The sequence below is a fragment of the Impatiens glandulifera genome, chromosome 6 (assembly GCF_907164915.1).
Source record: "Impatiens glandulifera chromosome 6, dImpGla2.1, whole genome shotgun sequence".
Taxonomy (NCBI): domain Eukaryota; kingdom Viridiplantae; phylum Streptophyta; class Magnoliopsida; order Ericales; family Balsaminaceae; genus Impatiens; species Impatiens glandulifera.
In genome coordinates, this window is record NC_061867.1 from 8,549,313 (window position 1) to 8,565,218 (window position 15,906).

Genomic DNA, 15,906 nt, shown 5'->3' on the forward strand with positions numbered 1-15,906 from the left:
TAGGATGAACCTTTATCAAGATTCGTTGATTCTTACGAATACCGAAAGTTGATAGATATTGAGGAAACCTCGTTTTCTAATTAATAATCTTCCCCTAACAAAGTGTTTTAAGATTCTTTAAATACTCAAACCCTAGCTTGCAAAAGAAATAAACAACTTCTAATAAATTGCAAAAAACACCCGAAACTAATAAAAATGCGATTTTGAGCCCCTAAACGTCGTCAGATGGCCTTAAACCATCATACCTCATGGCAAAACCATGACTTCTTCACAGCACCACATTTCCGCCCGAAAAACACTAGGCAATCGTCGAAATCTGACACTTGCGAGATATTTTCGGATGCTGCAACTTTCGCATAAACGCCTCTTCGACTCGCACCGCATCATTCCCCCCAGGGTAGAAAAGATTCGTCCTCGAATCTGGAACCGCATCATCCTCATCAGAAGAAGACTCACCCACAAAAGGAACAAGATGCTTCACATTGAACACATCAGAGGTACGCACATGGCTGGGAAGGCGTAAACGATAAACATTGGGGTTGATCTTCTCCACAATCTCAACAGGACCAATCTTCTTAGCAGCAAGCTTGTTATATTCATAAGCTAGAAAACGATCCTTAGTCAGAATAGCCCACACAAAGTCACCAACTTCAAAATCAACAGCACGCCTTCTCGAATCAGCCTTCTCCTTGTACTTGGCAGTAGCAGCAACCAAACAGTCATGAGTGGTCTGATGAACCTGAGCCAACTGACCAACAAAATCCGCAGCAGTGGAATGAGGACGCACCTTGCTGGGCAGCGCTAACAAATCAAGAGGAGCACGCGGAGACAGCCCGTAAATCACATGGAAAGGACTGAAACCAGTGGAGCGATTAACAGCATGATTGTGAGCAAACTTCCCAATGAAAGGGCGAAGAGACTGGTTCATCACACGCATAAAGGTGCTAGGAGCATTCGACAGACCAAACGGCATAACCAGCCACTCATATAAGCCCTCACGAGTCTTAAAGGCAGTCTTCCACTCATCACCCATGCGAATACGAATCTGATGGTATCCACTCTTGAGATCCAGTTTGCTAAACACAGAAGCACCACCCAACTGATCCAACAAGTCATCCAACCGGGGAATAGGAAACCGATAACGCACTGTAATCTTGTTGATAGCACGACTATCAATGCACATACGCCAAGACCCATCCTTTTTTGGGGTAAGAAGGGCCGGGACAGCACAGGGACTAAGGCTCTCTCGAATGTGTCCCTTAGCCAGCAAGTCCTCCACCTGTCTACGCAACTCTTCATGTTCTTTGGGACTCATGCGGTAATGAGGACGGTTGGGTAGGGCAGCACCTGGAACCAAGTCAATGTGATGCTGGATATCACGCAAAGGAGGCAAGGCACAAGGCAGATTCTCAGGAAAAACATCTGCAAACTCCTGTAACAGCGGCTGCACTGGAATAGGCACCTCAGAACTAGCACCACAGGTAATCAGCGAACAAAATAGAGCAAACACCATGCCCGATTCGACCATGGCGGTCTGAAAAGGACCCCGAGACAACAAGGTGATAGGGGGGACGCATGATGAGTGGGGGCAGCACCCTTCTTGGGCTGATTTGGCATCAACACAATCTTGGTACCATGAAATAAGAACGTGTAGGTATTAGCACGCCCATCATGTATAACAGAATGATCAAACTGCCAAGGGCGACCAAGTAAAAGGTGACAAGCATCCATAGGAACCACATCACAATATACAGCATCACGATAATGGGAACCAATGGAAAAATTAACAAGTACGCGCTTGGAAACTGTAACATCCGTACCTTGACTCAGCCAGGACAGGCGATAAGGCTTGGGGTGAGGTTCAGTGGACAGACCCAGCTTCGAAACTGCAACCTCAGAAATCACATTCTCACAACTCCCAGCATCAATGATGAAGGTGCAAACTTTGCCACCGATGGTACAAGTGGAATGGAACAGATTATTGCGTAACCACTCGTTGTCAGGAGCACGAGGGGTTAAACATGATCGACGAATCACCAAAAAGGGGCCAACATCACCAGAAACATACTCCTCCGCTGCCTCATCATCATAAACATCATACACTGGGGCTGAATCTGAAGGAAGAGCAGAGTCAGGATCATCCACCTCAGTAAAAAGACCACGATTGGTGGACTTTGGGTTGCGACACTCTGCTTGGCGATGGCCAACTTCACCACAATTGAAACAACGCAAGCCACCGGGACGTCCCTGCGGGGGGGCTGTAGTGCTGCGAGGGGGGGCTGGGGTGGGATGGGCCGGCTGGGAAGAAGAACCAATGCCACTAGTGGGGACAACCTGTTTTCCAAAGCTACCCGAACCGCGCCTGGCTAGCTGTTTCTCAGCCTGTGAAGCACGCTGATGTGCCTCAGAAACAGTCAAGGGATCAAACATATTCAAAATATCCTGCAACTGGAGGCGAAGGCCACCAATATAGCGAGAAACCAACTGGAGAGGGGACTCAGACAGGTCAACACGAGCCACAAAGGTGTAAAACTCAGTGGAATAGTCATCCACGGAACGAGAACCCTGACGAAGATTCTGGAACCGCTGGTACAGGTTACGTTCGTAATTATATGGTAGAAACGCAACCCTAATATGCTTCCTGAATTTGTCCCAATTCGTGAGCTTTGCCTTACCATGACGAACACGTGTCTGTTTCAACTGCTGCCACCATGCTTGTGCACGACCATGTAAGCGGATCGTAACAAGGGGTACACGACGATCTGCAGGAACTTCCTTGAAATCCAGAATCTCTTCAACCTGAGAAAGCCAATCAATAAACTCTTCCGGTGATAGACTACCATCGAACTTAGGGATGTCCACCCTGAAAGCCTGCTCCCAGCGATGATTGGGGCGTTCAGGGGATCGATTCCGAAGACCACCGAAAGGGTTTTCATCTGTCATCGTAACATCATCTTCAGGGTGGTGCATGTGCATAGATGCATCCATCCGTTGCGTCAACCATTCAACCTGCCGCCTCAAATCGTCGTTATCACGGCGAAACTCAGCGTTTTCACGTCGCAACTCAGCAAGGTCACCATCATCAGCACCAGGGGTAGGGTTGCGCGGCTGTCTTCGGGGCGGCATACCTCAGGGTCGACTGGAAACTGATACCAACTGATGCAGCGTGCGTGGCTAGGATGAACCTTTATCAAGATTCGTTGATTCTTACGAATACCGAAAGTTGATAGATATTGAGGAAACCTCGTTTTCTAATTAATAATCTTCCCCTAACAAAGTGTTTTAAGATTCTTTAAATACTCAAACCCTAGCTTGCAAAAGAAATAAACAACTTCTAATAAATTGCAAAAAACACCCGAAACTAATAAAAATGCGATTTTGAGCCCCTAAACGTCGTCAGATGGCCTTAAACCATCATACCTCATGGCAAAACCATGACTTCTTCACAGCACCACATTTCCGCCCGAAAAACACTAGGCAATCGTCGAAATCTGACACTTGCGAGATATTTTCGGATGCTGCAACTTTCGCATAAACGCCTCTTCGACTCGCACCGCATCAGTATCTATCAATGGAGGATAATGATCTTCAAATAGTTGATAGCAAGAATATTCATCATGTAGAGGCACAATACGTGGAGATGATGGTCCCTTTGTATTCGTATGGATGTGAAAGGAAAGTGAAGAAGGCATTGATGTCCCATCTCAAAGGTACATTTTATAAGAAGATTATTGTCTTTTTGATTGTGGTTTAATAATTAATATGATATTTTCAGGTATTTATTCGATCAATATAGATTATTATCAACAAAAAGTTACTGTTTGGGGAATTTGTAATAAGTATGGTGTGTTGGAAATGGTGAAGAAAAAGAGGAAAGGGGCTCGGTTTTGGAATCCAGAAGATCATAAAATTGTATTGGATGATGGTAATCCTAAATTAGATATGCGGCGGCTGGAATCACAAGAACGGCGGCGGTGGCAGCACCGGCAGTGCCAGCTGGCATTGGCAAAGGTTCAATCTTTATCTCTTAGTTGTAAAGCATGGAGTTGGAAGAAGGTATTTGATAGGTCCAGCTCTTTCTAGAAGCTTCCAAGAACAAGAAAAAGAACCCAACATTCTATTGTCATGTGGTCTTATTAAATGTTATTAAATGTGTTTTTAGTATGAATGTTACGCAGTCATCAATACTAATTCGGTTTTTAGTATGAATGTTTTGACCTTGTTTAAAAAAATTTGAAAAAATTCTAAGTATGGGTAATGGTAAAAATCGAATGTTTATTTGAAAACTTTCGGTTTTGACTCTTGTTTAAAAAAATCTGAAAAATTTCTAAGTATGGGTAAAGGTAAAAACCGAAGGTTTATTTGAAAACCTTCGGTTTTGACCCTTGTTTAAAAAAATCTGAAAAATTTCTAAGTATGGATAATGGTAAAAACCGAAGGTTTATTTGAAAACCTTCGGTTTTGACCCTTGTTTAAAAAAATCTGAAAAATTCTAAGTATGGGTAAGGGTAAAAACCGAAGGTTTATTTGAAAACCTTCAGTTTTGACCCTTGTTTAGAAAAATCTGAAAAATTTCTAAGTATGGGTAATGGTAAAAACCGAAGGTTTATTTGAAAACCTTCGGTTTTGACCCTTGTTTAAAAAAATCTGAAAAATTTCTAAGTATGGGTAAGGGTAAAAACCGAAGGTTTATTTGAAAACCTTCGGTTTTGACCCTTATTTAAAAAAATCTGAAAAATTTCTAAGTATGGGTAATGGTAAAAACCGAAGATTTATTTGAAAACCTTCGATTTTGACCCTTGTTTAAAAAAATCTGAAAAATTTCTAAGTATGGGTAATGGTAAAAACCGAAAGTTTATTTGAAAACCTTCGGTTTTGACCCTTGTTTAAAAAAATCTGAAAAGTTTCTAAGTATGGGTAAGGGTAAAAACCGAAGGTTTATTTGAAAACCTTCGGTTTTGACCCTTGTTTAAAAAAATCTGAAAAATTTCTAAGTATGGGTAAGGGTAAAAACCGAAGGTTTATTTGAAAACCTTCAGTTTTGACCCTTGTTTAAAAAAATCTGAAAAATTTCTAAGTATGGGTAAGGGTAAAAACCAAAGGTTTATTTGAAAGTCTTCGGTTTTGACCTTTTAAAAAAAAACAGAAAAAATTCTAAGTATGGGTAAGGGTAAAAACCGAAGGTTTATTTTGAAAACTTTCGGTTTTGACCCTTATTTAAAAATATTTGAAAAATTTCTAAGTATGGGTAAGGGTAAAAACCGAAGGTTTATTTGAAAACCTTCGGTTTTGACCTTGTTTAAAAAAACCGGAAAAAATTCTAAGTATGGGTAAGGGTAAAACCGAAAGTTTATTTGAAAACCTTCGGTTTTAACCTTGTTTAAAAAAAAGCAGAAAAAATTCTAAGTATGGGTAAGGGTAAAAACCGAAGGTTTATTTGAAAACCTTCGGTTTTGACCTTGTTTAAAAAAAAGCAGAAAAAATTCTAAGTATGGGTAAGGGTAAAATCGAAAGTTTATTTTAAAAACCTTCGGTTTTGACCCTTCCTAAAAATATTCTGTTTAAGGTCAGGACCGAGAGGTTTATTCAAAATTTTCGGTGAAACCCATAAAAACCGAAAGTTATATTATTAACTTTCGGTTTTACCAAATCATAATTTGGAAAATTAATTGGTTTTCTACCTTCCAATCTAGATTCTTAACTAATCTAATCAAGTGTGTGTTGTTTTTTAAAAATTAAGATTGTGTTTAATGTTAAAATGTTTATGATTGTGTTTGATTATATAAAAAAAGTGTATATAGATGTTTGTGTTTGATGATGACATGAATGTGTATAAAGTTTGATCATATGGATTATGTAATGTTTTAAGGTTATTAAATGTGTTAAATTAATACTGTTCAAAGTCATTAGAAGATCAAAAATCAATTAATTTAACAATTTGTGAAATGGTAATTCCGAGAGTTTAGAGTAAAACTTTAGAAAATACCCATAAAAACCGAAAGTTTTACTATTAACTCTCGGAATTACTATTTCACAAATTGTTAAATTAATTGGTTTTCTTTGTTGTAATCTAGACTCCTAACTAATATTATCAAGTGTGTGTGTTATTTTAAAATTTTAGATTGTCATATTCTAAAACCGAAAGTAAAATATATAACTTTCGGAAATATGCATAAAAACCGACAGATATACCAAAACCTCTCTGTTTTGTTTATTTAAATTTAATTGTATAAATGTTAAAAAATAATCAAAACCGAGAGTTATATGAAAACTCTCAGTTTATATTTAATTAATTCCGAGAGTTTTCATAGAACTCTCGGAATTTATTTTGGTAATAAAAACCGAGAGTTATATAAAAACTCTCGGAATTAATTAAATAAAAACTGAGAGTTTTTATATAACTCTCGGGAATCACCTATTTAATTAAAAAAAAACTTCTTTCTCTCTTCCCCGTTTTTTTTCCTATTCTATCAGTTTCTCTCTCCCGCCACTTCTTTTCGCCAGCGCCGCCTATAAGGAGACTCGCCGCCTCCCGCCATCCGACTCCCTCCGACTGAAGAAGACGACGCCGCCCGTAGAAGACAACGCCGCCAAGACGCCGCCCTCTTGAAGCCGCCAACGCCTGTAAGGTTGAAGATCTGCCGTGGATCTGGTTGAAGATCTGCTGTCGCGCCTCCGCCGCTCTCAGCCGCACCTCAGCCGACAATTGAAGGTCAGTTCTTGGATTTTAGGTTTATTTATATATATTAGTGTTATATATGTTAGATTTTAGGGTTAGTTTTTAGGATTTGTTAGATTTAGTAATTATTAATGCTATTATTGAATCTGATTGAATCAATTGGTATGATTGAATCTGTTTGAATGATTGATTTACTGAAGTATTAGATTAATGTTATATATGTTAGATTTGGTTTGGAATTGTTAGATTTAGGTTGATTTATGTTAGATTTTGTTTAATTTAGGATTATGGTTTGATTTTGGTTTGATTTAGGTTAGATTGGTTTGATTTTGGTTTGATTGAGGTTTGATTTAGGTTAGATTGGTTTGATGTTGGTTTGATTGAGGTTTGATTTAGGTTTGATTTAGGTTAGATTGGTTTGATGTTGGTTTGATTTTGGTTTGATTTAGGTTAGATTGGTTTGATGTTGGTTTGATTTTGGTTTGATTGAGGTTTGATTTTGGTTTGATTTAGGTTAGATTGATTTGATGTTGGTTTGATTGAGGTTAGATTTTGGTTTGATTTAGGTTAGATTTAGGTTTGATTGATGTTTGATTTTGGTTTAATTTAGGGTTTTGTTTTGATTTTGGTTTGATTGAGGTTTGATTGTAGTTTGTTTTTGGTTATATTGAGTTTTATTTATGTATAATATGTTATATATTGATTTTGATTATATTTATTGTTATCAGGTTTCATCCACCGTCTATTGAAGATCGTCGAGCTTCCTCCACCTTCATCCGCCTCCTCCACCGTCGCCGCTGGCACAACTGCTAAATAAGGTAAGTTTTAAATGTTTTTAATAATATTAGAATGAATTGAATTGAATGAATGAATTAGATTTTAGGTTAGAATTGAATTGTTTGGATTAGATTGGATTTTAGGTATAAATTGAATTGTTTGAATTGTGTATGATTGAAATAGTGTTGGATTAGATTTGATTTAAAGTTAGATTTGGTTTATGTATGAATGAATTAGATTTTAGGTTAGAATTGCATTGTTTTGATTAGATTGGATTTTAGGTATGAATTGTGTATGATTGAAATAGTGTTGGATTAGATTTGATTTTAAGTTAGGTATGAATTATGTATGAATGGATTAGATTTTAGGTGAGAATTGCATTGTTTTGATTAGATTGGATTTTAGGTATGAAATATGTATGATTGAAATATTGTTTGATTTGATTTGATTTTAGGTTAGATTTATTATAAGATAAATGAAAATCTAATTAAGTAAATTAGACTTAATTAGATTTATTAGATTGGATTAGTCTAATGCGGGTTGTTTTCCATTTTATTAGAAATATGGAAGTACCCGATAAAAGCTGGATGACCTTACGTCGAGATCATTCAGATTACGAGGAAGGTGTTGACAAGCCGAAAAACCGTGAAATGTCCTTGCGTGAAATGCTTGAACAAGCCGTTTATGGAAATAGACGAAGTGAAGACTCACCTCATCATTTATGGAATAAATGTTCATTATGAGTACTGGTATTTTCATTGAGAAAAGAGGCGTACTACTCAAGTGGTTAATGAAGATGTCGATGACTTCGATGATGATGATGATGATGATGATGACGATGATCAGTCGGAGGATGTCGTGCCAGAAATGAACGATGCGAGACCGAAGATGAATAATACAGTTAATGAAGAGGTCAATGAAGAACGTTATATTCACGAATTTATAAACGATATGTTCCCCAACATTAATGACGTCCCGAACAACGATGAACCAGTCGAAGATGCGCATAGATTTTATAAATTGCTTGATGATTGCAAACGGTCATTGTATGAAGGTGCTCGAATAACGAAATCATCAGCACTACTGAAACTACTTCACATAAAAAAATGTATGTCAATGGACAAATTCTTCGTTCGATATGTTGCTACGTCTGCTTAAAGAATACATATTACCGATTGACGCTCAATTGCCAAACTCATACTACGAAAGTAAAAAATTCATTACTGATATCGGGCTTAAATATGACAAGATAGACGCATGTAAGAACAACTGTATGCTATTTTGGAAGAACGACAAAAATGAAGATTCTTGCAGAGTTTGCGGTCTTTCAAGATGGAAAGTCGACCAAACAATTGGGACAGTTCGAGAGAAGCAAAATGGAAATTCATTCCAAAAAAGGTGTTGAGATATTTCCCTTTAATACCAAGACTGCAAAGACTATACATGTCCTCAAAAACGGCTCCAAAGGAAGAGTTGATAGTGATACGTTGAGACATCCCGCTGATTCCTTAACTCAGAAAACGTTTGATGAAAATTATAAAGATTTTGCATCGGAATCTCGAAACGTAAGATTGGGTTTATCAAGCGATGGGTTTCAACCATTTGCAAATGGGAAAAAATCATACAGTGTTTGGCCGGTTATTCTAGTTCCTTATAATGTGTCACCCACGACTTGCATGGATTCTAGCAATTTTATTTTATATATGTTAATTCCGGGTCCAAAGAGTCCGGGAGATGCAATTGACATATTTCTCCAGCCATTGATCAACGAGTTGCATGAACTGTGGCAAACTGGTGTGAAAACGTTTGATGCACACACCTCGCAATACTTTAACATGCGAGCGACGTTGTTGTGGACCATTAACGACTTTCCCGCCTACGCGAATTTATCAGGCTGGAGTACGAAAGGTAAATTCGTCTGTCCTTGTTGTAACAACGACACGGTATCTCTTCGATTGGTTCACGGTTCCAAACAATGTTACATGGGTCATAGACGCTTCCTTCCACCAAAGCACAACTACAGAAGGGATAAAGAGTCGTTTGATGGTCGAACTGATTATAGAGAGCCCCTAGATTGTTAACGAGGCAAGAAAGTTACGAGCAAGCACGAGACCTAGAAAGTTAAGAGCTATCTAACGAAAAAATATACAACTTGGATTATATCGATCGAGTCACAACTCATATTTACATTTTGAAAAATTGCCCTGAAGTAGAACATTTTTACATGTAAGATTCTATGTTGTTGTTACTAATTAGCATTAAAGAGTGTGCTATTTAATATTCGATCTATTTGCAGAGATTATATGCAGTATTGTAATAACAACGAGTCTAGTGGAGAAAGGTTTGGCGCATATTTCAAGCATCGAGTGAGTAAATTATAAATCATATATCCTAACTCTTTTTATTCATTTTAACTACTTCATTTCGAGTATATATATAGGTCGCCCATTTAGAAGAATTTAACGACATATCAAGAGACCTCAAGATCTTAGGAGAAGGTCCAAGTATGTACTCGTCTATGTATGTTTGGTGTAAAGTAAACGGATACAAATTCTGTACAGAAAAACACGACGAAGGTTTGACTACTCAAAATAGTGGGGTGGTTGTTGAGGGGTACAACGGGTCTGAAACTATGTCATACTACAGAGTTTTAACGGATATAATCGAAGTACAATACTTTTCTCACAAACGAGTTGTTTTATTCAAGTGTAAGTGGTTTAATACACACTCGGGGGAACTAGGAGTGAAAGTGGATAAATATGGCTTCGTAAGTGTAAATGTAAACCGAATTTTGAAAACACAAAGTCAAGACCCGTATATATTGGCGAGTCAAGCGAAACAAGTATTTTACGCCCCTGATATGTCAACCCGACCCGGTTGGAAGATTGTGACAAAAATAAAACCGCGGTTTATAAACATATAGTTCAGATTAATGAATTAGGTAGATTTATGTTTTTTACTTTATATTCGTTCTTATTACTACTCCATTTCAATTATTCGCTCATTTATTAATGGTATGCATTAAGAATGTCTGAAGGTCGTAAAGAAAATTGGAAGAGTATGAGGAAAACACCGAGCAAATTGTCGAAGCCATACCAGAACTTACTTACCCAATTAGAGAACTTAAGGCTCCGAGGATCGTCTTTTAGAGACGAACCACCTATTGTTGTGGTCCCGATAACTACTGCTCCCCCAACAGACGAGGATGTTGAGGCTACGGAGGCCGAAGAGTTTATAGAGAGCACGTTTGCTGATATGGTGGATGACGATGAGGCTAAAGACGAGGGTCTCGAGGAGTCTAACGAGGAGGATGACGAGGAGGAGCACGGTTCCACTTCCGACCCATCATCGACAGGTAACTCGTTTACAAATTAGTTATTGTTTCAATTGATTCACATATCTAATTATGAATTTGATAATTTTGAAGAATCTTCTGCCCGCAAGAGACGGGGGAAGAACAAGAATATCGCGCTGTCTAAGAGGGTAGCGGACACAAGGATTCATCTTACTTTTAGAGAGAGATTGGAGGTCAGGCGGTGCTAACGTGGGAAGAACACGGTGGTCTAGACATGTGGGGTCGATTATCCAGAACCCCGCAGCCATCTCACACCGTCTTCTAAAGTGGAAGACATTAAGTGCGGACCAATTGGATTCACTTTGACTGCTATCAAGACATTATTCATTAAATAATTATTTTTAACATTTAAATGTTATTTTTTTAGGATCCATTCGAAGCTACTAATGGTTCCATTGATTCATTTCGAAAGACCGGATTGGGACACGCCAAACAGATATGGGATAAATGGCGGTCAGATTTTAACAAGTCATATATCCGCGTTCACAAAGGAGACGAGGCGGCGGTACTGGCTAATCCTCCACCAGACTACGATCGAGATGATTGGGAGTTTGTGTGTCGCAACCATTTCTTCACGGAAAAATTTAAAGTACGGTTTCATAATTCAAATAAAAGTTGATATTAATTAATCTAACTTCATTTTTTATTTCAAATACAGCAAAACAGTCGTACAAATATGATTAACAGGAAGAAGCTGAAATTCCCACATCATACGGGAAGTAGACCGTTTACACAAATTGAAAAGAGTTGGTAAGTAAATTATTTGTAATAACTTAATCTAAAGATTGTTATTAATTATATAAATCATTTATTTCAACAGGAGATTGAAATGAGACGGGTACCGTCTGTCATTGAAGTATTCAAGAGGACCCGTATCCCAAAACCGACAAAAGAAAACTCAACACCCGTCCCGGACGAACACGTGCAAGAGAAAATTGTAAGTGAATTGAATATGCCTAGTTTTTTATTATAGAAATGATACTTTATTTCAATTGTGCAGGTTGAGATGGAGGAGGTTCTTAGTAACGAACCTGAAATATCTGATTTTGAATTGACGGAGAGGGTGTTCGGACAACAAAAACACGGGATAGTGTTCGGAATGGGATTAGGCATCCGACCCACACACTTTCGTGAGGATCATCGAAGTGGAAACAGTTCAAAACGAAACAATGAGCGATTGTTTGAAGAGAATCAAAGAATGGCGCTCAAGCTGGAGGAACTGGAGAAAAGGAATGAAGAAAGAATGCGCACAATTCAAGCAATGCAAGCAGAAAAAAAGAAATTGTGACAAGAATGGAGAGGGAGAAGTTAGAAATGAATGCAAGAATGGAGAGAATCAAATTGTTTATGAGGCAACAACCACCTTCTCCCCCCACAAGCTAATTCTAGTACGTTTTCATTGGTTGTTTCGATTCAAAACATGTTTTCATTAGTAGTTGTGTTGATTTGAATTTATAACAGATTGTTCGGATTATTAGTTGGGTTGTGAATTTTGTAATGATAATGATCATTTAATGTGATCGTTTAATGTATGTGTCATTTCTTTTATTATTGATATATTAGTTTGGCTGAACAGGTTTTGGTTGCGAGCAAAATAATCAGCATATTTTTAAAATTTTACAGGAAAAAACCGAAAGTAATATTGAAATCTTTCGGTTTTTCTTCAAATGGAAAAACCGAGAGTTATATGAAAACTTTCGGTTTTTCCATTTGAAGAAAACCGAGAGTTAATTGGAAAACTCTCGGTTTTCCCCGTAGGAGTATAACCGAAAGTTTTCATATAACTCTCTATTTTTCCATTTGAAGAAAACCGAGAGTTAATTAGAAAACTTTCGGTTTTACTCATGAGGGAAAAACCGAAAGTTTTCTAATTAACTCTCGATTTTCTTCAAATGGAAAAACCGAAAGTTTTCATATAACTTTCGGTTATACTCCTACGGGGAAAACCGAGAGTTTTCTAATTAACTCTCGGTTTCTTCAAATGGAAAAACCGAGAGTTATATGAAAACTTTCAGTTTTTCCCTAAGGAGTAAAACCGAGAGTTATTTGTTAAACTTTCGGTTTTCCTCTTTGTGGAAAAACCGAAAGTTTTTAATTAACTTTCGGTTTTACTCTAGGGTATCTAAACCGAAAACTCTACGATATCTCTCGGTAAATGCCCAATTGTTTTTAACGAAAGAGTCAATACCGAGGGATGGCGAGAGTTCCCAAAACTTTCGGTAATGTGTCTATACCGAAATTTATAGGGTCAAAACCGAGAGTTTTACTCCTTTTTCACCAGTGTTAATCTCAATTCCGTCAGTTAGAAAACATTTTCCGAGCTGCATTTGAGTTTAAGTTTAGACGAAAAATTGTTGATAAATTTTTATATAGTTTAAATATTGAATTTGAAGAGATAATATATTTGAAAATTATTTATTATTATTTAGAAATGAGTAATGTAGTGAAAATTATCCCTCTAAGAATGAAATCGGAATAATAACAATCGTAGTGGAATGTAGAACAATAACGTAAAAGTATGAAAAAAACGAAATAACGACACAAGAATCTTACCTAAGTTCAGATCAATAATGTCCTACGTTCTATTTTCAGAAAATCGATTCAATAGAGTTATAATAGGGATTACAAACTTTAACTCTCTCCGTCTGTTCTAGGTTTTAGTCTCACGCCATATTCTCGTTTACAATGTATACATATATATATATAGGCTTTTAGAATTCATAATTAGGGTAAAAATCATGTGATATCTTTGATATCTCTATTATGATATGATCTCGTGGCGATTTAGTTGACATTTCCTTAATAATACGATTTGATTGACATCTTCACCATTATGTAATCATGTTTTTTTTAATCAAACAAATAATCGCACATATCTTCCTTCCCTTTTTGTACCTAACATTGAGGCACACCAAATTGGGCATCAAAACCCTAGACCCAATTCCAAAAATTCTCCACCTTACCTCTATGTCTATTGTCAAACGAATGAGTTTATATTTTCAAAGTGTCTGGATTGCCGGTTAATTTTGATACTTGGGTCGGATTGTGGGTTGACCCGCCCATAAACTTAAACCGGTTAAAAATTAAATAAAAAATGCTAAAGGTATGTTTTGAACTTGCAACCTAACAAAAACAAGTACAACCCATTAACCAACTAGGCTAATAAGACTTTATATTTTAAATCTAACACTAAATTTGATAAAGGCAGAATGTTTTAACATTAATATAAGTTCAATTTTTAACTAACTAATTTATATATATATATATATATATATAATGAAGCTTAATTTTCAAAGTGTTCGGATTGCCGGGTCGAGAGTTGTGATTAATTTTGATATATATGTGAGAGTAAATGAAAAATGCTATTACATTTTAATCATAATTTTTTTCTCAATTTTTATATTATTACTCGTATAAATGTACTGTTACATACCATTTTAATATAAGAGGACACACAAAAACTAGTTAAAAAATGTAAATATTCTTTTAGTTTTGGATCCATAATGATCTAGATGAAAGATCAATAATTGGGAGAGATATCTCATATGAAAAAAATAAAAGATAATAACTTTGCCTAAAGGTTAAATTATTATGATTCCCTTATGAGAAATTTGTTTATAATGTTATATTTCTAAATGATGCATTTTTTTAAAGAACCAGATAAAATAATTTCATTGACATGTGAAAAACAAGACATGATGAGAGGTTATGATTTAGCCAAAATTAGAGTTTTATTGTGAATTATAAAACTTTAGGTTAGCCTAATATTTATTCCCATAAAAAGTAAGAGAGTTAGAGTCAAAAGATGATGAGAGAGACTATTGGCACAGTAAAAAAAATAATGCCCAGAAATTCATAAGATTATCTTAAAGGAAGTTGGTGTTATTTTATATTGTGAATTGTTCTTTGAAGGATGCAGTTTGATCATGTTAACAAAGAAGCAATGAATCTGTTGAATGGAGACGAAGGCATGAAGAAGTCGAAAGGGTACCATGTGCATTAAAGAATTAACCTATGTTTGGATCATCTCTGTAGTGATAAACTCCTAATTGTTTTTTCTTTAATGACGGGCTATTCCATTTCATAGGAAAATATTAAGAGATTCTTAATGTAACAAAATATATTTTTTTTTACTCTTTTCACTCTTTCAAAATTTTGTTTCTTTTGCTAATACACTTAGATTTTATTTTACTTTCAAATATAATGATCCATGTGCATTGCTTTTTATATAGAAAACAAGAGCATCAAGAATTTGGATGTTTAAAAAACACAAGAAGAATAGAGATTGAAACGAAGGTGGGGATTAAAGTTTCTTTATGTTCCTGAGTGAATAGCCATTAGCTAGGTACATAGGTTAAAGTTTTATGGTGAATTAGAAAAGTTTAATTTGGACTAATATTTGTTTTAAACGTTTTATACATTGCAATTTAATTTTTCTTTCTATCCACACGGTATATGCATGGTTCATGGTTGCATTGAATTGAGAGAAAGCTACGTACATATAGGTATTTTTTTTTTATTATACAAGTTATTAAACTTTATTTTTATAATTTAGGCCATTAAATTTTTATTGTGAATTATAAAACTTTAGTTTAGTTTAGACTAATATTTGTTCCAGATGATGAGAGACTATCAGTACAACGCAAAAAAATAATAATGCCCAAAAATTCATAAGATTATCTTAAGATTGTCAATCATTCATTTTCAGAAATTTCAAAAGAAAAGGAAAGTGTGGTCCATTTTTTATGTGGTTAATTTCAATTTTATGTAATTCGGTAGGATGTGCTATATAATTTATATTAGATGCCACTTTTTAATTAAATAATCATTACATATAAGTTGAAAATAAGACAATATGACACATCATTCTGCCCATCCCAATACCTCAAAAACTCCGATCACCATTATTATTCTCTTACTATTTTATTGTACTATTCTATTTTCCCTCAAAAACTCCGATCACCATTGTTTTATTTTACTATTTTATTGTACTTTTCTATTTTCTAAAGGACATGTATCATTATAATTCAGTAGACACAAGATAACATTTGTGAGAAGTTTATTCATCTTATTGATCATCGAGAGAGAAACCACC

The 15,906-nt window shown here is 36.0% G+C and overlaps 1 protein-coding gene across 1 annotated transcript; it reads left to right on the top strand.

Moving 5' to 3' along the window:
• The first annotated feature begins 3,569 nt into the window (after positions 1-3,569).
• On the top strand, positions 3,570-7,496 carry LOC124943078 (heavy metal-associated isoprenylated plant protein 36-like). Its single transcript, XM_047483639.1, has 3 exons — positions 3,570-3,710; positions 3,776-4,033; positions 7,408-7,496. The coding sequence occupies exons 1-3, from the start codon at positions 3,572-3,574 to the stop codon at positions 7,494-7,496; spliced, it is 486 nt and encodes a 161-aa protein (XP_047339595.1). The 5' UTR covers positions 3,570-3,571.
• The last annotated feature ends 8,410 nt before the right edge of the window (positions 7,497-15,906 follow it).